The sequence below is a fragment of the Lactuca saligna genome, chromosome 5 (genome assembly GCF_052625555.1).
Source record: "Lactuca saligna cultivar CGN05327 chromosome 5, ASM5262555v1, whole genome shotgun sequence".
In the NCBI taxonomy this organism is placed as follows: Eukaryota; Viridiplantae; Streptophyta; class Magnoliopsida; order Asterales; family Asteraceae; genus Lactuca; species Lactuca saligna.
The window spans coordinates 258,430,521-258,453,297 of NC_136421.1; the positions used below are offsets into that span (position 1 = coordinate 258,430,521).

Below are 22,777 nucleotides of genomic sequence, written 5' to 3' on the forward strand. Positions count from 1 at the left end.
GGGGGAGAATGTTGGGGTGCAAAGTTATCCATGTATGGCTTTGTAATGGTTTGACTCATGTAGACCACTTGCATGTGGTAGAGTATAGCCTTGTAACATGATATATATATATATATATATATATATATATATATATATATATATATATATAGAGAGAGAGAGAAAGAGAGAGAGAGAGAGAGATGTAGACCTTTCTATATAAGGTGGGTTCCATACAATTTGTAGATGTGTGCTTGAGAGATGTAACATTGAAAGTGTTCGTGGAGTTAAACACTCAAATCACCGTGTTCTTTGTGTCTTCTTTAATTTTGTATGCCAAATCAATTCTCATAATCCACACCACTCTATCCTTCAAGTTTTGGAAAACTAACATCATTTTTAAGACACTTACAAAATACGTACGTATCTTAAATCAACGTGTTATTGTTCGCGTTTCATTAAAATATTGTTTTCAAATAATGTAAAAGAAGTAAATAAAACAAACACTACTAGAAAAAAGGGCTTTTACGACGCTCATTGCGCGTCGTAAAACGCTCAGACGACGCGCAAATGCGTGTCAAGGAAGGCCCTGTCATAAAGAGAGACGACGCACATTTATGACGCGCATTTACGACGCGTATTTACGACGCGCGGTTATGACACGCAATGCGTATCAAGGAAAGCCCTGTCATAAAGGAAGACGACACGCATTTGCGTGTTGTAACCTTACGACGCGCGTGTTTATGACACGCAATGCGTATCAAGGAAGCCCCTGTCAAGAAAGGCCATGTCATAAATGAAGATGACACACATTTTTGCGTATCATAATTTTAAATGTTCTAAAAAAAATATTTATATATTTATTAATTTTTAAATTAAATTTGCATTTAATGTCTCATAATAGAAATAAAATATCATATACAAAAAATACAATCCATTGCATAAAATTTAATGTCATACAATTCTATTTTTTACAATATCTAAATTTGCATGTAATCTACTCTCTACATCAAATTCCAACTAAGTAAAGTTGCATCTTGCCTTTCATAATTCTTTAAGACTAATGCTCCAAACAGATGTTATATGGATAAGAAGTTGTACATTGGCCCATCTACTCTGTGTTTCATACTAACAATTGAAATGAAGAATGCAACACTTGCATTTGCAGCATCTTATCTCTTTCGGCTTGAGCTTTCTTTTCCTCTTCTAACTCCAAAGCTATTCGCTTTCATCAACCCTATAAACACAACACAAAATCACTTGTCATTTTCATTCTACTTTTAAAATTAATTCTTATCAGGACATTCTGCTCTTAAACCTACCAATCTACAAATTTTTCAAAGAATATAATTTATAATTTTTATGGAAAGTACATTGCTATTTCTTGAATACAAGATGTTACAAATCAAGAAACTTACATGGACTGCCGACCACCATGAACCTGCAAGACACGAGACATCAAATAAATCAAAATTAAATTTTGATTTTTTTTGCTTTCAGTAACGATTAACATTTAACAAAAAAACAAAAGGTCAACCCACTCCCTTTGCCTCATTCCAGCTGACCCACTCCCTGGAAACAAGAAAAAAAAAACTATCAACCAACAATTTACTTATATTTGAGAGGTTTCCATATTGATTTATTTATTTGTTAATAAATAGTTTACATACTACACCTATGGTATGGATTAAGTATTCAGGGGAGGATTTACTATCAAGGAAAATGTCGAGGGTAAATTGTTCACATTGGTTTAAGTGATCTGCAATCTCTTTGAATTTGAAAGTATGACTTCGTCTTGAAGCTGCATAAAATAAATATCAATGAATACAAGCGCATAAGTCATAATCACATCTATTATTGTGTGCACATTAAACTAACACTAATTGCTAAAAGAATAAAGGTTTTGACATGTGCTACCGACTTATGCACAAGTATTAATCAACTATGAAAAATGGTTTTATTATTGGACCTATTTAACATATGCATGGACTTATTAAGTTTATTCATGAAAAAGAATAGAATAGAAAAGCACCTTTAGCAAATCTACCCAGTTTTAGCAAATGTATTACAAATACAAGAGTTGTTGTACCTCAACTGCTCTTGCTTCAAAAAAGTGATCAGGTCTGGGCGCATGACCACCATTATGCTGAAGGATTCTAATTTTGCCTTCTTACAACCAAAAATAAATAATAAAAATAAAAATATAGACTAAAGTTTTTTTTATTAGATAAAGTACAGACCTTGGTTCCATAAACAAGACCACCTCCAGCAAGAGGATGAAAGCAAGCTACATTGACCTCATCTTCTGCACTCGGAAGCGCACTGACAAGTTCCATATCTAAAACTCTATATACCTGAAACCCAAAACCATATGTTCAAATAATAAACAACCATCAATCGACAAATGTGGATAGAAAATTAGAAAAAAAAATAGTAACCTCTAAAACTGTGTAAATGGATAATGAGGTCTCCCCATTAATAACAATGCTTTTAAGAGGGGAACTGTGATGTCGACCATAAGCAAGCAATATGTGTTCAGAGGTTGGCGAAAACCGCAAACATTTTTAAATTAATTAAATTACATTCAAACAGAACGTAAATTTCTTCATATTAGATATAATAAATAAACCTACTTACCTGAATAGATGTTAAACAATGAGCAGCTCTAATTGGCCTCGACTTAAGTATAGTACCTAAACTACACCAAACCAATATCAATACATTATTAATTTTCAATTAAAGAAATATATATATTAAAATATAAAATGATAAATAGAAAAAGAAATTGAAAATTTACGTTGCATCCTCGAGCAAATATATCCAAAACAATTATAGGTAGAATAACATAGTAGGTTGTTCGACTTCAGCAGCAGTAATAAAGACTTAACACCAAAATAAGAAACTGGGACAGGAAAGTAAAGTTCACAGGGCACAAAATATGGTAATGACAGGGAAGGGAAAAACTGGAATATATGCAGTTTTGGTAATCTGAATAGGGAACAGAGTATACCAAAGTTTTAGAGGCTTTTCTATAGAAATAGAAGATGATCTTACTCTGTCCACATCCACATTATTCTCTGCCTCCAGCTATGTTGTTGAAGTTGGAACCTTAAAAGAAATGTTCTTAGCTACATTAAGTTGTGAAGCTTTTTAAGCAAAAATGGAAAGGCATGAGATCTGATTGGTTAATTCATCAACCGAAATGTCTTCTGTAAGCAAAAAGTAAAACATGAACTTCAACTTTAAAAAAAACTAATATAGAAAAAGGCATAAATTAAAGGAGAATATGTTATATATCAATGGAAACATACCAGATTGGATAAGTTTCTCAATGGCAATGATATCATATGTTTTATCATTACATGACTCCTTAATTAGATCAAGCAAAGAAAGAACTGTTTGTTTCCAATACCGAATGTTGAACTCCATTGGTCATGCACTCATGCTATGAATACAAATAAAAAGTCTTAAGGAATTCAGAAAGATAGCTTAACCATACCTGGGAGATCTTGTAGTCAATGTCTCCCCTTGAGATGAAAACTTTAAATTACTACTACCCTCACTTCTTCTATTATTAAATCAATGCAAAACCTACTGCACCCATTAATGCTTTGATCATTTTGTTTCTTCAGAAAAAAAAAGAAAAAACACATCAAATCATTCACTGATTCCATTAGATATCATAAACCAAATCGAACCTAGGCAACTCTTATCAAACACAACTAAGTTTTTCAGTTTTTGCATTTCTAAAACTCTAAAAAATCACTTCAAAAAAATATAATAATAATAATAATAATAATAATAATAATAATAATAATAATAATAATAATAAATGATCGTGAAAAAAATATAAAAATGGCTACATAAACCAGAAGAAAAGGAGACAAGTCGGTCATAGACCATCCAAATGAAAACCAGCTATCCTTTTTTTCATCCTCTACTTGGCTTCTTCCATTGATTTTACATATTCAACTTTTGCATGTGCAAAGAACCTGAAAGATGAACGCAAAATCTCTAAAAGGTCACAATCATATATTACAAAAGATACAAGTAATTATTAAACCAAAAAAAAAAAAAAACAGTAACACGTGCTTGTGTAACCAGAACACAAACCTCCATAGAAGAATAACTTTTGGATCAAGATCTCTCTCAATACTTCTAGCTTCTGGGTCATCAGAATCCATCGTTTGTTGGAGTATACCAGCATATAACTTAATATATCACCTACAAAGATGACAGAAGTGCTAAATTTGGCTCCAAGATAACCTATAGTGAAACTAAGTAGTGGCGATCTCGAGCCCATGCAGAAACTGCATGACCCTTGGCAGGTTCATTTATTCCATCTTCAAATATCTATCATTTGTGAAAATTGAAGCTTAGAAATCTTGCACATCTAAGGGTACTTACTACTTCCATTACAACTGTTTAAATATGCAAGGAACAAGGATCATACCTCAACCCAATCCTTAGGACTGAGATCTTCCCATTTCTTATCCACCATCCAAGGAGGTTGGCTGGAATCGTGATACATAGCAAGCCTTTCAAGTTGCAATGACTGAAAAAAAAAACATGTGAGATATCAAAAAGACATAAACTTAATATTTTTTGGTAAATGATAAAAAAGTAGAAGACATATATCATGACTAGGACATAAAGAACTGAACTTTGTTAAGAATTCATTTCCTGTTTCTAAGACCTAAAGAGGTGTCAATGACTAAATATTTAAATGGAAAAGCAGGATACAAAAGATGGAAAATGGGACTGACCTTTCGTAATTTATCTAGTGCACCACTGGTGTCAAATGTTTCATTCCCCTTTTCATCCACTGTAAAAGCAGCAAGCTTTGCCAGAGTAAGACCAATAGCAAAAGGATGTCCTGGATTGCTGAACAAAAAAACATTGTTCAAATCAGGCAAATGAAGAAATGTGGACTGAGAAGCTGATTTTTAGGCAACCTCATCCTCCATCCTTAGAGATTATTAAGAAAATGTGCAGAAATTATTAACAAACCTTTCCAGAAACCGATGCTTAAGGCCCCTGATGAAAATCCATGGACATATTCAGCCAAATATCGTCGAAGCATTAAAAGGATTATAGTTATTTGCAATATAAAGGAATAAAATAATGTTCAAGACAATAACAAGCCATCAATAAATTATAATTATACTAAGAAAACTGAATAAATTGTACCATTAAAAAGATTATAGTTATTTGTAATATAAAGGAATAAAATACTGTGACATGGCAAGGAGATATTGTTGCTGAAGCCCTCCACTCTAGGTTCTCTCCACCACAACCAAAACCAGATGATTTGAACGATTGGTGTAAACAGTCAAATGTCACTCCCAATACTTCAGAAGCATCATTTTGCTGAGCTGCATTTCTGAGAAAGTGAGATGAAGTAGGAAAGAAAAAGATTTTAATCCTTTTTTAATGTAAAAAACAAAATCTTTTTATAAATGTAACTAACCTCGACAGACAGCTGTTCCTTTTGTTTTTGGATTGCAACTTCTATGCAAGAATCGAACTGATGGAGAAATTCGTTCACCCTCCAACTGTCTAATTGTGGAGGGTGGCGACATAGAAACACGCTGACAGCCTAGGCTGCCGACCATGGCGGTAGATGGTGCTTGGCGGGGAAAACAGAAAAGAATGAGAAGAAAATAATAGGAATCGATAGCTTAGGTTGGAGAAAATTTTGTCTCGAAGTCCTCTTCCCCCTCTTCCCTCGACGGTGACTCATAAATCCGGCAGACCCACACAAAAACCTTGAACAATTCCCTCTCTAGCCGCCAAGACGAACGAATAAAAGATTAGGGTTGTTTTGCGATGCTAGTGGTTTGGTTAGAGGGGATGTATGAACTAAATATAAGCAATCGTCCCTAATAGAAGATCTCAAAGGGACCATGGTTTCAACAGAAGGCTTTCATCCAAAGGATACCTGATGTCAAAACGTGGCCGCTAATTAGGTTTTTTTTCATGTGGAGGATGTAGTTGGAGGTTTTCATCCAGAGAAATCCCGAGTTGTGTTGGATGAAGGACTAGGGTTGGAGGCATTGGAGGTGGGTGAAGATGAAGTCGATCCCTAAGGCTTTTTTCTTGCTAATTCAAAGATTAGGGTTGATGGCTGAGAAAGGATCGAACAGGCGGGGGTTTTGATTTTTATGGATTCCATTTCCCCCTGGTTTTGATTTTTATGGATTCCATTTCCCCCCTGGTTTTGATTTTTATGGATTCCATTTCCCCCCTTAGCTATTAAAACGCGTGTTTCATTAAAATTATAAAGCGACAACCACAGACGATGCACGTTTAAGATAAAGCACCCTCCGTGTTTTTAAATTTTCTTCTTCAGACACTAATTCAAGGGCACGCAATAATGCGTGACCTAAATCCTTAAATTTTTTGAAGAGATGGCACTTTTTTAACGTCACTCTCTTTTGCGTAACATAAATCTCCGAGTGTCGTTGTTTGCGCGTCGTAAAAGGGTCTTTTTCTTGTAGTGAAACTATCAATATAAATGTGTTTTTATATTCATATGATGTACACATAACAAAAAACATATAATACATGTCTATGTTCTATATATATATATATATATATATATATATATATATTGCTAGAAAGTGGATACGATGTGGATACCCCTTGGATCATGAAAACACTTTCTGAACTGATATTTCTACCTTATGTCCGGGTTACAAGAAATTTAGCCTAGGATAATCCCAAAGTGACACTTACGATTCTAGACACAGAAAACGTAAGCCAAATTACTTGATAATTCTGGGTTCGTATGAAGAATAACGAGTGCTAAAAAGTATCCCCTTCAAAGAGGAGAGTTGTTTATATAAAAAAACGAAATCTAGGGTTTCGTTTTTAGAGTTGACCGTCATCGGTTTCTTTGGAAACAAATCAAGGGATTCCAGAATTAATGAGGGAATCAATGGTTTCCAAAACTGACGATCTTAGTCAGTTTTACCATAATCACCCTCAAGAATTCGATTTTCCCACTATTTACCAACTTGTAAAAATCAATGGTTTCCTGCCATGGCTCTCCCCCTTGGATCCCGCTAGATGCATTGCCCCTAGACCCCGCAAAGGGGCGCGCCCCTTTGGAAACCCCAAACCCAACGACGCTACCCCCGGACCCTCGACTTGTTATCGAACCGACTTCTAATTCGATCTTATACATGTGTGCACTCTGCACATACCATAACATATATTAGAGTACAAATTACAAAGCTCTTTTGCTCACATGTAAGTTTAAATTACACAAAATGTCCTAATGACAATAACGTATATTAAAATAACCAACACATCATTGCATATAACTTATAACGTACATTATTTATATACATATAAAAACAAAAACATATATACGTATTTTATCAAACTTATTAATCAACAAGCCACACTAGTTGTAACCAATGTTATCATAATATGACCCATTAATGAGAGGCAACCAAGTAAAGGTTTTATAGAACTAACCCTTATTGGTATATAATGTTTATTCATGAGGCATTTCATACGACATAATTCTCAAATATAACTTCATAATTTCAACTTCAAACATTATCCTTTCATTTCAATAACAATCCCAACACTCCAACGTCTAACATAAATAACCATAAAAAATACATTAAAACAACCAACACGATTTCATATCAAATAACACGTGTCCACTATTTCCACAGCACTAAATGACTCTCACTTGTGTAACACACATAAACAATTATCCTCACCAATATCTGGAGCAACACAAGGCGACTGAAGCTTCCCATTTCCATACCAAACCACACGTCTCTCAATAAGCTCATCCACAAAATCATCCAACTTATCAATCGTTATATTCGGCATCACCACAACATGAGCAATGCTTCCTTGACATGCAAGCTGCCATTTGCGTGTAAACTCCTCATCTTGTGGGCGTTCAAAGACCACTGTGCTACTGAGCTCATTGAGCATGGCACCAATTCCAGCACTGGTTAGCCGGCCTTTTAAGTAGTGGGCATTTCTGAGGCATTTTTGGACCTCTTTTTGGAACCCTCCATACCCTTTTCGGTTTAAAGTGTACCAAAGGAATAATGGGGCGTGACCATTACGACTTCCCATGATAGTTGCATCTCGTGAAGCAAGATATTCAACGTCTCGTGAAAGCGCGTTGATGTGTTCTAATCGTGTTATTTGAACGCCACATGGCATTGGGCACCCGACGAATTTGTGACCCGAAACACTCACGGATCCTATGGGTTTCTTGAAAGTTACTTTTGGTGCCTGATTGTACAGAAAAAAGTACAAGTTATGATCTATGAAATAAATTAAGGCATGTAAAAATACTCAACTACCATTTCCCTTTTTTCATTACGGGAATGTTTCTTTATTTTTGCCCTTTAAGTTTTATATGGATAAAATGGATGAACCGGTGATATCGTGTCTAGATAAAGTTTTGTATTCAAAAATACAGTTTTCTTTTTTGGACTCAATTAACCGAGTGGGCCGTGTATACATTACGTTATAAGATTCATATTATCACATATTACTTACAAGTTTAACAAAAGGCATCATTAGACCAAACAAAGCCCCATCACAGTGGATATAGAATCGGTCATGTGCGAATCCTGTGTCTTCAAGGGTCCTGATGACCAGATCAAGATCATCCACAGCTCCTTTCACTGTTGTTCCTGCAAATATGTTTGTAAAAATCTAAATAATTGGATGTAAAAGCTTTTTAGAACTATTTTTTATGATAAAAATGAGAAGGACATTCAATGCTTTTTTTTTTTGTTCTATTGACATCAATGTTGATCTAGTCTAATGCGTCAAACTCTGTATAACCAGTCTTGTGATCAATGCCATGTCCTATATATACGAATGGGGCCTAAGAGAGAACCTATATTCACGTTAATGATTGCTGGTTTGTCCTTGTGAAGAGAAAGTTTAGCTTTAAAATCTTCACAATCGATCTCCCCAGAAAGGAGCGTGTTGACCTTTTCACAATCCATTCGATACATTCTTGCTGCTTTGAAAATGGAGTAATGTGATTCGCAAGAAGCATACAAAATCCCATCAGGAAACACTTCTCTCCTGTTACATTTACACGATATATAAAGTATTCAAGTAGTAAAAATCCAAGAAATGAGATAAAAGCCTAAAATCATACAAATTACCCGACTAATATGCCATGAAGATTGCCTTCTGTTCCACAATTTGTAATGTAACCCAAGTATTCGTTCTTTTCCAACTCCCATAAACGAGCAAACCAGTCCAATACACCAACCTCAAACTGCCTGGAGTGGACACCATAATTGCTCTCGATGAATGGGTCCCCAAGGTTGTTAATGGAGAAACGCTGCAACTGAGACAACGCACCATAGTCGAGGTCCAGATTATACGGATACCCTTTTTTTGAAAACAAAAAAAAAAACATCAAACACTGTCATATAACAAATTTCCGCTAGCCCAAAAAGCCAAACTAACTGCATGCATACATCACATGGATATTCTAGACATGATAAACAATTGTGTAGCTAATTAAAATGGTACGTTGAATAAAAAAAAGATTTTAAACATAAAGTTCAACAAATAAGATGGAAAAAGACTGTTACCCAAATGATGTTTTGTCCTTTCAAGCAAGGACTTTCGATATCTTGCCAATACACTGGCCATGTAAGCTTCTCTTTCTCCGGTAACCTCATCATCAGCATCAGGCTCTGTTACCTCGTGGCAACTAATGTGCACATTCCTTCCAAGAACAATGTCCCTCGGTTTCTCCTTCCCATAATTAACCGAAGTCCCACCGTTTACAACCCTACGTGGGCGAGCATCATTAAGACTCATGATCAAAAAGCGAAATAAAAATTCTTTGTGGATAATGTAAATAAATTGATAAGAAATGCTAGTTATTTTAATCTAAGTTTCACTTTTTCCATTTACAGTATATGATATATGTCATTTAATCATGCAAGTGTAATACTGAAGTAGAGACACTGCATTTTATGAGATTATCTATTAGCTAACGATTTATATTTTTCTCAGTTATGACATATTGGTAGATGTTGCTCCATATATATAGATATATTTATATATTATAGAAAAGATAAGTACAAAATACAACAGGTACTAATCAATTAATTTTTCTCAAGCTTCACGTTTTCTTTAAGATAGTTTATGATTTACATGCAAGTAAAAAGATTTGATGGTTAAGAACACGCCAATTAACACACCAATGATTTATTAATTTATTTCAGCAACGAAATGTTCGTTAACTCCACCCTTACTTTTTCTGAAGAGAGAAAAGGAACAGACCACGTGGCTTATATCCATAAATGATTTTTTAGTTTTTTCTCAAACATGTGATGCTGATGTGGGTTTATATTTTATATCTAGAAATAATGCAATAGACAAGAAAATACAAATTAATTACTGAAAACAATGATATAAACGAGTTGTTAATTAATTACCTTTTTTCTGAGATATATATGACATGTTCGTAAACGTTTTCGATATTTTATACATAAACATATCGATTAGTAAGCAAGAAAATACATATCACCGCTTACGAGATTATCCCTCAATAATTTATTGAATTTTCTCAAACATCACGCGTTCGCTAACGTGGCTCTATATTTTATTTATATAGGCAACATGCATAAGAAAAGCATCAATCAACAATTCATTAATATTTCTGAGATATGAAATGTTTATTATTAACGTTATGTTATATGTGGACGATGAAGGTTCGATAACAGGGAAGTACAAATCAACACATGTTCACACTCTCACAACATGTGAGCATTAGCGATAATAAATGTCTCCGCTAAAGAGTAGGGTTGTTGCCGCAAAAGGTTCCCTCTTTGCCTCATTGCAATTGCTCAATTGTCGTCGTTAATACTATAAGTCGCCGCTATATAATGCTATATGTGGCTGCTAATGCTTTATCGTCACTAATACCTACGTGTCGCCACTAATTAAAGGCGTCGCAGCTAAAACATTTTTTTAGTGTAACATTAAAATTATAAAGACTGCAATAACATGCATAAAACTGTTAATTTTACAGAAATATTAATCCAAAATATTAGACAATACACAGAGTGGTGGAACCAGGAATTTTAATATGGGGTACAAACATTATCAATAAATATTATATGTAGTTATGTAATAGCAGATATTAAAAAACATGTTATAATATCATTAGTTGAGGTACAATAATATGATAAATGTTTATAAATAATATTATATATAATAATAATAATAATAATAATAATAATAATAATAATAATAATAATAATAATAATAATAGTTTTTTGGAGGTACTGTTGTACCCCCAACGCCCCATCTGCATACACAATCGGTCCAAATATTCATCCAAACATAGTGTAATATCTCCAAAATATTAGCTCAAAAAACATTTCATAAAATCCTAAAAAAGTAACTACTCGTCATAACTCTCATTGTTTCCTTCATTATCATTTCGTGGCAACAACGAGTGAAACCAATCTTCTAATGCTGCAGAACAGGCCGGATTCTTTAGTATTATTTGCAGTATTTCCATCTCTCTCTCTCTCTCTATATATATATATATATATATATATATATATATATATATATATATATATATATATATATATATATATTACCAACATATCATAATAGTAATATACTTTTCAACTTAAACTAACAATTACCTGATCGTACATAGACATAACCGTAGGAGGTTTATGCCTAATGCCTCTGATATGTCCGCGTCGAACACACAATATTATTTCAAAACAATTTTTATATCACTTGGTGTTAGACCTCTTGCTTCAGAAGAAGGTTCTGTTTGCTGATTGATCTCTTGAAGTAAAGGCAACTGTACTTTCAAAAAATGATAAACACCATAAAAGTTAGATTACTAAATACTCATTGACGATATAAACACTTATATGAAAAATACAAATTAACCACTTACGTATTGTTGCTCGACTGCAAGACTATTGAATACCTCTTGGCGATTGATATTAGCCTTACGAAATGCTTCGATTTGAGTGATATCTTATTTACCATTACAAATTAGATTTATTATACTTTAAATAAACAATTAAATATATCATAACTTATTTGTTTTAAACAAAAAGTTAGTTAATTAAGTACTATCACGACTAAACTTAAAATATTATCTAAGTTACATTTAGATGCACGACTGTTGCATTCCTTAAAATGGGGGATACATTGTCCCAACCAGATACGTTGAAATGGATGTTCATCCACATATATCCCAGTCTCATGTGAAAACCAATTAGCACGCTTCTCGATAGGGCATCCCTGCCGAAATCCAAACCCATAGGCTTTCCCTTGTTTGCCCGTATTAACTGTCCCAGCTCGATGTTTTTAGATAAACCCTTTCTTTTCTTTTGAAACTCAGCTGAAAAAAATACAATCGAAAATATTAGTCATGATAATTTATAATAAATTAATAAAAATAGCTAATAAATATATCATAATAAGACTTAACATCATGTTCGTGCTAACCATGACCAAAGCCTACCGAAGGTGGTGGATCCTCGGCTCCATCACCTCCGTGTCCAATGCCCATAACATCGACCACCATGGTAAAGAGTATCACCCAACTAAACCTTATATGTAGTCTATAAAATTACAAGATGTACAATATAGAAACACAATATGAATAAAAGTTAGACAAACAACATGAATAAAAATTAGACAAATAATATGAATAAAAGTTACACTTCAAATAAAGTTTCTATTACACTATATATATATATATATATATATATATATATATATATATATATATATATATATATATATATATATATATATATATATTCATTTTTATTTTCTAATGTAACATTGTGCTTTCTACTTAAATACATTTAATCATGTTTCCTACACATATTATTGTATCATACATCATACACATTACAATATAGACAAATACACTTAAACATACACCCTACACATTACATATTCATTATAGCATCATTTGTCACACCCCAAAACCATTGAACGGCGGAAACGTTATGGGACGGAGGACGTCATATACAGTATCACAACAATGAAAAGTAGTAAACAAGCAACAACATCATCCATTGCATTAATAATATAATTTTAATACAAGTGCGTTCTGAAAAATTATGATAGACACTAAAGTATAATCAAAATGAAAGATGAGTCTTGAATGAGCTCCATCTTCTCTAAACCTTACATCGGTACCTGTCTATTAATGACCTGAGGATACAAGTAATTTTGAAAGCGAGTATCAGCTTTAAAGCTGGTGAGATCATAAGTATTTTAGTGTCTTAATTTTTATGTAAGTATTTGTATGTATACGAATTGTAAGTATTGAAAATGTATATGAACTGTAAGTATAAAAATGTTTTGTAAAACAACTGTAAATGTTTGAAAAACCCTAGAAATCCATATGATTCCTACTATTATATAAGGGTGTCTTCTACCAAGACCTAACTGCTCTGAATGTAGCCTTCTACCAAGACCTAACTGCTATGAATGTTCGTTTCTTGTAAAAGTGTGTAATTTTCCCAAGTGTAACTATCATTAGCAAAATATAGTTTTTACATTTAAAGTTTAAGTGAAAAGATCACTAAATATATGTAAAGGGAAAATTAATGTAGTACTGTAGTGTAGTGCTATATGAACTACTGCTGTACTAACTACCTTAAACCGGATTTATATTAAGGCATCATGTGATTAATTGTACCATACTATCGACTGGGTAACAACGACAAATGTAGGTCGTAAAAAGGTATGACGTTTGGCACCCGCAGATCTACAGGTCCAGCTGTAGCTAGTAGCAAGGTGTAGGATAGTCAATCCAGTATAGATCTATACGCAAACTCACGCTCTCCCTCCAAGAGACTCTGGCTACAACTCGGGCCATGACATTGAAGGCATGCTCCGATGCAGTGGATCACAATTTGTTAACGTATTCATGTATATGTAATGTATTGTTACTTGTTCTAGTATCGTTGTATATGTTCTCTTTCTAGTATAGTTGTATATGTTCTTGTTCTAGTATAGTTGTATATGTTCTTCTTCTAGTATAGTTGTATATGTTCTTCTTGTAATGTAATGTATATGTTCTCATAGTAATAAGTACTAACTTATGAATGAACTGACTCATTGAACATCTCATTGATCTAGCAATTGTATAAGTATTATCTCGTGCTACCCATATGGTAACACACTAATGAAGTAACTGGTATGAATGAATCTGGAAGAACTTTTATGACTATATATGTACACATGATGTATAATTAATATTGAAACGACCTTCAGACAGGTACCCAATATCCCACCAGACCACATCTCAAGCGCGAAAAGGAAATAGGGTGGACGGCCTTCCTAAGCCTTTTAAACATTTCTTATATAACTATACATATACGGGCATGCAATTTATAATAAGCATACCAAAGTTTAAGTAAAAGTATTTGATAAGTAAAAGAGTTTGTAAAACAGTTTGAAGTAAAATAGCTTTGATAAATAGTTTGAACAGTAGTAAAATTATTGGTTTTGTAGTTATTAATCATATGTGATTGATGTAATAACTATAAGTATTTAACTTGTATTCCCCTTCCCCATAAAAGCATTTAAAATGTTTAAAAGTATTTCAAAGGTTAGTTAAAGGGGTATGAACTCACCTATTGTAAGTGGCACAGATAAACTGAAGAGGTAGGACTGCTAGGTGTCAAGTGAAGACTTTAGACACACACAATGGTACTAATTACATATAAAGACATATGTATATAAACAATTAGTGATTATAACACTAATTAAACATGTATAAACATCCTAATGCGAGGAAAACACTTTGGTCAAGTGCAAGGAGGCTAATGGGTTGCAACAAAGGAGTGCAAGACCTCATACAGAAGTTTATGGTCCAAGGACCATGTGTGTTGGAGTTTACGGCCCAGGGGAGTAAACTCTTGGCCGTAAACTCTATATTGGGTCATTAAATGAAGCTTAAAGTGATTACAACTTAAGTGGTGAAGTGCTTCAAGGCTTACTAGGGTGTTAGGGCTTCCTTTTAACTCATTTGAGGAGTTCACGACCTTGGGACCAACCCCTTGGAGATTACGGCCGTAATCTCCCTTGGAAGGGTGTTTTTGGTGATTTCCAAGTCCCTAATATATCTAAGAATTAATCAAGGCAATTGTCCAAGGTTTTAGGAGTGATTAAAGCACCTCTTGGCCCTATTGTTTGGAGTTTTTGAGGAGTTCACGGCCCTTAAGAGTTTACTGCCATAAACTCATAGACATTTATGTTTATGAGGGTCTTAAGGTCATAAGGAAGCATTCTAAATTCAAGCCTAAGCCTTAGGAAGTGTTTGTGGCATCAAAACACCACTAACTTGAGTTTTCGGCCCATGGACCATTTGGTCATGTGTTTGTGGCTATGAACACCTATGGGTATTGGTATTTTGATTGTTTTGGGTCCTAGACACATCAAGGTATTGTGCTATGCTAGTCTCTTGGCTCAATGAAGGCATTTAGGGCATTTTGGCACCTAAAAATGGAGTTCACAGCCCAAGAACTTCCTTGGCCGTAAACTCACTTTCAACCCTTGATTCTTAATGTTTTGGATGTCTAAACAAGCTATGGGTAGTCTCAAGGTTCATTTCCAAGGTTTTGAGGGACATTGGGCACACTTTGGCCCTTATAAAAGAGTTTACTCTCCAAGTGTTCTTGGGCGGTAAACTCTCAAATATTGGGGTTCTGCTCCGATTTTGATGTTATTAGGCACAATCTAAGCTATATATTACAACTAGATAGAAGTACTCACGATTTGGGATGAAAACCCGTAGATCCGTGAGATAGAATTTGGTTTTTCTCTAGTTGGAAATGTAACTAATGAATTATTTTGGCTCAGAATCCTATATATAGTCCTAGGATTTTTGACAGAAAATATTTTTATTCCGGAATTGAACCTTAATATCCTCGAGTTTTGGAATAACAGTGTTGCACAAAACCCAAGTGCATCCACTCTCCTGATATCTCCTTAAGTGTAAATCTTGAAAAACTATCAAACTTATACCCAAAAGTCTGGAACTTAACTGTAACTGTTCTAATCTTCTACTGACTTGATATGGTTAGTAAAGAATGGAAATTTCGGGTTGTCACATCATTTTTTTATTGTTCTTTTTTTCCCACACATTACATATGTAAATACACACATTATACATACAAATATACACAAACATGCTTCCTACACATATACATTATAGCATCATACTTTTTGTTTCAATTATATCGACCTAATTTTTTTCATTTTTTCCATACATACAAATTACATATATAATTTTAAAATTCATACACGTACACATACACAAATAATACAGATACAAATAACACACACATACAAAAAAAATGCACATGGAAAAACACATACATGTATCATACACATACAAATACATTCCACATACAAAAAAATACACATGTAATTTCGAAATTTTCCGACAAGAGTTCCACAATTCAAGCAACAATTCCGGCAGAAACTATATTTTTCCGACAACAATCCTTAAATTAAAGCTTAAATCAATAAAAAAACTCACCAGAAAAGAAGAAGAATAGAAAATAGAGGAGGATTTCAACCTTAATTCGTCAAATTTCATGATTTATTGTAGTCGTCGCCGGTAATGGAGGTCTGTAGAGTCGGAATGTCGTTTCCTTATGAGCAGTATGTCATCGACATACAAAACGAGAAAGCTAACTATGCTCCCACTGGCTTTGACATATACACATGATTCATCTTCGCTTCGTACAAATCCAAACTCTTTGACTTTCTCATCAAAGCAAATATTCCATCTGCGAGACGCTTGCTTGGTCGACCGTATTGTTGCCGGAGACGAGGCTTGGTCAGAATCGAACGCCGTTGAAAGAAAGTTGGGGGTTTCGGAATCGTTTCAGGTGAGAGCAAAGGAGGCAAACACGAAACAGTTGAAGCCGTGGGATTATCCGTGAAAGCCTTTAGCGGCGATGCTAGGCCTTTAGCGGTGACATATGCGTATTAGCGACGACACTCCCGGAGGGAAAACTCAGCGCCTTTTTTACTCTTTTCAAGCCGCTAGATTAAATGAAGATTGTACGGACATGGTTTATTTGATGTGGATCGACATTGTAGAGGTATTAGCGGCGATATGTAACGCGTCAATTACATGTCGCCGCTATTGGTGGCGGCTGTCACCACTAAAAACGTCGCTGCTATTACCCATATTTCTTGTAGTGTATATGAAATACCTTTATACCGACGACATCTATATTTACCAAAGACATCTATATTGACCACACAGCTTGACCAAATATGTTTGACCTGAAAATCTATGAAAATCTATGCAGACTACTTATCGTCGACATAGTCTCAATGGGTCCGAAAATTGTATATGTGGTTTTCTCAAAACCTATACCGACGACTTGTCATCAGTATAGGTTATGAAAGGTATAGTTTCTATTTATTTATAATCCATGTATGCCGAGGAACAGATGAAGATTATGATGATTGATCCCAATGTGTTTCCACGAAATACCTTTGACTATCTGTGGAGGCGGATGAAGATTATGATGCTTGATCTTTTGTGTTATTTTGAAAAATGTTTATCGAAGATTTGTATTATTATTATTATTATTATTATTATTATTATTTTGGTATGTAGTTGACTTTAAGTCTTGAATTTGAAGTATGAGTTTGCTAGGTTTATTTAGTTATCGCATTATGTTGCATATTGTTTGGATTTGTTTTAAAAAACATGTTTGGTATTTTACAAAAATCTATGAAAAATATTAAAAAAAAATAGGCTATACAGAGGACATGTCTTCGACATAGGTTTTAACTGTAAAAATTGTTTTGATCAATACCGCCGATAAGTCATCGCTATAGCTCAACTGAAAAAAAAAAAATAGTTACACGCTTTTACCGTTTACAAGTCGTCTCTATAGGTTGATTGGTCCTATCCCAACGACATGTTATCGGTAAAAGTAAATAAAAAACTTTATTATTTTTTTTTCCAAAAATTAGTTTCAATGGAGCTTTTGCAAACGACTTGTCGTCAGTATAGGATGAATCTATCCTGATAGCATCTATCCCTGTGACTATTTCTGCTTCCGTTGATGAAATTATGCCGATGAATTTTTACCGATGACTTGTTCTTGATGTAGGCTTTCCCAGCGACTTGTCGTCGCCACATAGGTCGTAAAAGTCGTCAGTATAGGGGTCAAGCTTGTAGTGTGATATCACTGATATGACCTCATATTTTACACTTCAACATGCCTCATTTTTATATTTTTAATTTTTTATGTGAGAATGGATATGCAGTTTAAGGTCTTCAGATAATATCATTAAATACTTTGTTGAGTAAAACACTCATAAAATGAAAATCGAAACGGTTGTCTATTGTCCTCTTCTTCTTGCTAGGTTAAGCCCGACCGTATGTCAACTTCTGAAGGATCTACAAAAGCTTACAGTTATATTTTCATGATAAGAGTTTTGTCGGTATTTCACGCCCAAACCACGAAATCATGTAGGTTTTTTATCACATAGCTAAGGAAAGGCCATGTCACTATATCATAAAAGGGGGCTTGACAACATTTAATGCTTATCATGATATTTGTATATCATTGTGTAAATAATATTAATATGCGGCCCGCCGATTCGTCATTACAATATGCGATTAAGATTTTTTTATAGACCAAGTTTGCAACTCCTCCTTTATAACCCCAATTCTAAAGATCTCAGACCCCAACACTCTAGGTGACTTTTATCCCATCAATATAACCTCTTGCATATATTAAACCATTACTAATATTCTTGGTAAACACCAACCTCGTTTAAATAACGTTCATAAAAGATAAATAGATTCTTGACGATCCCCTTATCTTCAATGAAGTGATCGTATGCCTAGACAAAAAACAAAGATAGCACATTTATCTTTAAAGTAGATTCTGAGAAGGCATTTGACTGTTTTAATTGGAATTACTTTGTTTTAATCATCACATTTATGAGCTTTGTACACAATAGCAAACCTTGGATATGAAGATTTTTTTTTTTTTTTTTTTTTTTTTTTTTTTTTTTTTTTTTAATTTATCATCAGTTAGGATGTATACCCTCATCAATGGTTCAACCACTTCTAAATTAACTATGGAGAGAGGGGTTATGCAATGATTACCCCTCCCCTTCCCCCTCTTTATGTTTATATCCTGGAGGTTTTAAACATCAATATCACTGTAAGGTTCAAAGTATTCCATGAATTATGACAATGAGCCCTCTTGATGAAGTGTAGATAAAATGCCCAAGACTTTTCTTATTCCCTATATATTGTCATGTATTATTCATAATTAAGGTCAAGAGTGAGGCAAAATGTAGCCACCAAACATAATGAGGTTCCTTATGTAGAGTTAGATTCTTTAGTCTATTCTGAAAGTGTAATTTATTCCTCATGTTCATGAATAAATCGACTAATCATTCGACATATCTTCGTTATTACGTTCATTCTTATTTTGTGCATTTTGTTCATCAAATCCTGATTAGGGTTTTAACCTAACAAGTGGTATCAGAGCGGGTTTTTGAAGATCTATTCATTTTTGAAGTATCGGTTCTTGATTTGATAATTTTCTACACAAGTTATTGAAGTTTATTGGTGTTTTGGAATCAAAATTATGTTCAAGTCATTGTTTATGAAGATTTATGATATTCTTGTACTGTTCATCTGGTATTATTTCAATCTGGTTCGTATTTGTTTCGTATATTCTGTTTGGATCTGATCAATTCTTTGATCCAATATTGATTTTATTGTTTTGATCGTTTGGCCTAATTGTTTTGATCCGTATTTATTCCACCGATTTGTTTTTGTTATTGAGCCCATTATTGTCGCAACTGTTTATCACTTGGACATACATAATCAGTTCTCGATAAAAATTCTGATTCACAAATTTTCCTTGCTCGATTTCATCACTCGATTCTTCGATCTAGATCATCTAATATGTTTGTTTCAACTTATCAATCTTATTTGGTTTACCAAATCGATTTCATGATTCGACTATATTTTGAATCTCAATTTTTTTTATTCTTGAAATCAATTCTAATACGATTTATGTAGATGAAAACTCTGTTGATTCAATATGTAAATCTAACTGGATGAGAATTTTTTATCGTGTCTCCATTTATGATTAAATTTGTGGATGAAACTGAAAAGTTCTGGAAATTTTCTTTGAGATGAAGAACATGGCGATTGTTGATCTGAAAATTAATCTATGTTTTGAGGTTTGTTGTTTGTTGTCTTCCGTATTGGTGATGGGTTTCCCAATTGGAATTGGATCTCAATGGAATGATTTGAGCATATGTTCGCTTTTACTAGTCAATTAAAAAGTCAAAATTGGAATTGTGATAGATCAAGTATTGTAACCCTAGCAGACCTCTACAGTAGCAATTCTCAATGAATTCTTTTGAAGTGGAGCATATTAATCATTCAACATTCGTTTGATTCATTGAGGAGTTCATTGTTTTTCTATTAATTATTATTGATATCTGTTTGAATCTATCGATCTAAAAGAATTTTATTCTCATCAATCAGTATCATAGAAGGAGACTATGTAATTCATACGCATCTCTTCTGTTGGAAGAATGTGTTTAGGGTTTCCGCTTTTATCGAATCTGTGGCAGCCATTATCTCTTCATTGACGTTGTTTCTTGATTTTGATAAAACCCTAATTCAATCTTTACAAGTCTGATTCTTTGCAGATATATATAAAAGGTCATCATGTCCCACTGTGATTCACAAACCAATCCGATCAATATCCCCAACAGCACTGGATCTACAACTAGGATTCCAATCCTATACACTCAAGATTATGAAGTTTGGACGCATCACTTTGAAGATTATGTAGTTGGATCTGAAGACAATGGTTATCTAATCTGGGAGGCGATAACATTGGGCCCTTTTATTCATTCTGGAACGAATAGAACCATTAAGACTCAAACAGAGTACAACAAACTCTTGACTGATGTGGACGAGATTCCTCAAGATGAAAAGTATAAGTTGTGTAATGTAAAAGCCATGAGAATGATCTGATTTGCTTTGAAGTCTGACACTTTTTGTTTGGTAAGCCCATGCACTACTAAAAAAGAGATATGGGATAGACTTAAAGACCTGTATTCCACAGATGAGGACCTAGAACATTACATCCAAACTCTATTGCTCTCTGAGTTCGGTGCTTTCCAACAAAAGGTTGATGAAAAACCAATTCAAACATTCGATCATTTCAACCATCTTTTAAGCAATATGATCAAGCACGGTATTGGAAGAGAAGTGATCAAACAGAAGGTCACATTTCTGAATGGTTTAAGACTTGAGTGGATGGTTGTGGCATCAACTATGAAGGCTCATGAGCAGTTTAAGACCTATTAACTGGTGAAGATGGTGGGTATTCTTAAGTCTAATGAAAGTGTTGTGTCTAAGGAAGCGAAAGTGGTGTTTAGTATGGGATCCTTGGCTCTTCTCTCTAAGGGAAAGAATGTGGTAGAAGATGAGAAAGAGTTAGAAATGTCAGAATGTGATCTAACAAATGAAGAGTATGCAATGATGGTTTCCAACCCGAAGCAGTTTGCTCGTAAGAAGTTCCCTGTCGCCAAGAACTGAAACTGGCTGGGAAGCTATAACTCAGAAAAGGTGAAAGAGGAGATCAAAAATAATCCTCAGAAAGAAGAAGAAAAGAAGGAGAGCAAACTGGTTGGAGACTCCGGAGGATGAAGTCAACATTGATTGCTACAATTGTGAATCTGTTGTATCATCAGACGAGATTTTGGAGGCACAAAATTGGTATGGACAAAATAGAGTCCTTTATTAAGTCCAAAGACCATAAGGACATGCTTAGGAATTTGTTGGACAAAAATGAAAATTTGAAAATAAAGACCGAAACCATGCACAAATTGGACTCATTGAGTACCAAATTAAGTTCAGAAAATAAGATGAATGTGGAAAATTCCTCATAATTTGAGGAGGACAGTGATATGAGTGAAATTACCATAAAAGATGAGGTCAACTGCTCTGAGTTTCTCAAAAGCGAACCCGAACCGGCAAAGCTACTCATATCTGAAAATTCAGTTGAGTTCGCTCGCATGTCCAAGAACAAGTCTCAAGTCCTTAGAGAAAAGGAAGTTGTATATCAAAAGGTGCAAACTATATCGGATCAAGTATATGCCACTACTGGAGTTACCAAGAAGCAAACGGTTGAGCTAACTTCCTTAGTAGATGAAGACAACGTTGATGGGTGTGATAACTTTTTTTGGTCAGCTCCTATTGACAATGTAGAAGAAACAGTAGGTCTGTCGGAGCAAACCTCATGGAGAGTCAAGGGTAGATATGTGGTTGAGCCACTTAACAAGCCTTTAAGCTTTGATAAGCCAAGTACAAGCGATACTAAATAAATTCAAAGCGAATCGGAAAAGGCAACAACAGGATCGTCTCCAAGCAAAGCTAGTGAAGAGAAACCAAAACCAAAAGCAAAGATTCACAAATCTCAAAACCAACTTGTTGAACAAACACGTCAAAGGAATAGAAGGTACCAGAAAAATATCAAAGAGAGAAATTAGTTTTGGAATTCTCAAAACGCCAATCATGCTCACAAAGTATCGAATCCGAAGGTGAAAGGAAAGCCTCAGGAAAACAAAAGTCCATGCACTCACTTTTAGTCGTGCAGTCAAACGAACCAAAGGAGTAATGGTTGTGTCGAATCCAACAATAATAAGAACCGCAAGACCAGTTTCGGTCCTAAACCCCATTATCTTCATCAAC

The 22,777-nt window shown here is 34.2% G+C and overlaps 2 protein-coding genes and 2 long non-coding RNA genes across 6 annotated transcripts; all 4 read right to left on the reverse strand.

Annotated features, from left to right (window-relative positions):
• Window positions 1-1,146: 1,146 nt before the first annotated feature.
• Window positions 1,147-2,316, reverse strand: LOC144998282 (uncharacterized). 2 transcript variants are annotated; one of them, XR_013660225.1, is made up of 5 exons: window positions 2,220-2,316; window positions 2,069-2,125; window positions 1,724-1,780; window positions 1,398-1,551; window positions 1,147-1,216 (listed from the first exon to the last, which is right to left on the reverse strand). It is a non-coding gene; the product is annotated as an uncharacterized LOC144998282 (long non-coding RNA). The 2 variants fall into 2 exon arrangements; XR_013660226.1 differs by having other exon boundaries at window positions 2,012-2,125.
• A 1,259-nt stretch (window positions 2,317-3,575) lies between these two features.
• LOC144997802 (uncharacterized) lies at window positions 3,576-4,199 on the reverse strand. Its single transcript, XR_013659948.1, has 3 exons — window positions 4,093-4,199; window positions 3,849-3,971; window positions 3,576-3,605 (listed from the first exon to the last, which is right to left on the reverse strand). It is a non-coding gene; the product is annotated as an uncharacterized LOC144997802 (long non-coding RNA).
• A 7-nt stretch (window positions 4,200-4,206) lies between these two features.
• LOC144997801 (uncharacterized) lies at window positions 4,207-5,780 on the reverse strand. Its single transcript, XM_078957666.1, has 6 exons — window positions 5,450-5,780; window positions 5,215-5,362; window positions 4,990-5,016; window positions 4,746-4,863; window positions 4,433-4,534; window positions 4,207-4,332 (listed from the first exon to the last, which is right to left on the reverse strand). The coding sequence occupies exons 2-6, from the start codon at window positions 5,220-5,222 to the stop codon at window positions 4,246-4,248; spliced, it is 342 nt and encodes a 113-aa protein (XP_078813792.1). The 5' UTR covers window positions 5,223-5,362; window positions 5,450-5,780; the 3' UTR covers window positions 4,207-4,245.
• Window positions 5,781-7,533: 1,753 nt separating this feature from the next.
• LOC145047521 (serine decarboxylase-like) lies at window positions 7,534-10,012 on the reverse strand. 2 transcript variants are annotated; one of them, XM_078995819.1, is made up of 5 exons: window positions 9,582-10,012; window positions 9,144-9,375; window positions 8,867-9,060; window positions 8,521-8,648; window positions 7,534-8,250 (listed from the first exon to the last, which is right to left on the reverse strand). In XM_078995819.1, the coding sequence occupies exons 1-5, from the start codon at window positions 9,811-9,813 to the stop codon at window positions 7,684-7,686; spliced, it is 1,353 nt and encodes a 450-aa protein (XP_078851945.1). In that variant the 5' UTR covers window positions 9,814-10,012; the 3' UTR covers window positions 7,534-7,683. The 2 variants fall into 2 exon arrangements, with proteins under 2 accessions (XP_078851945.1, XP_078851944.1); XM_078995818.1 differs by having other exon boundaries at window positions 8,521-8,657.
• Between the last annotated feature and the right edge of the window lie 12,765 nt (window positions 10,013-22,777).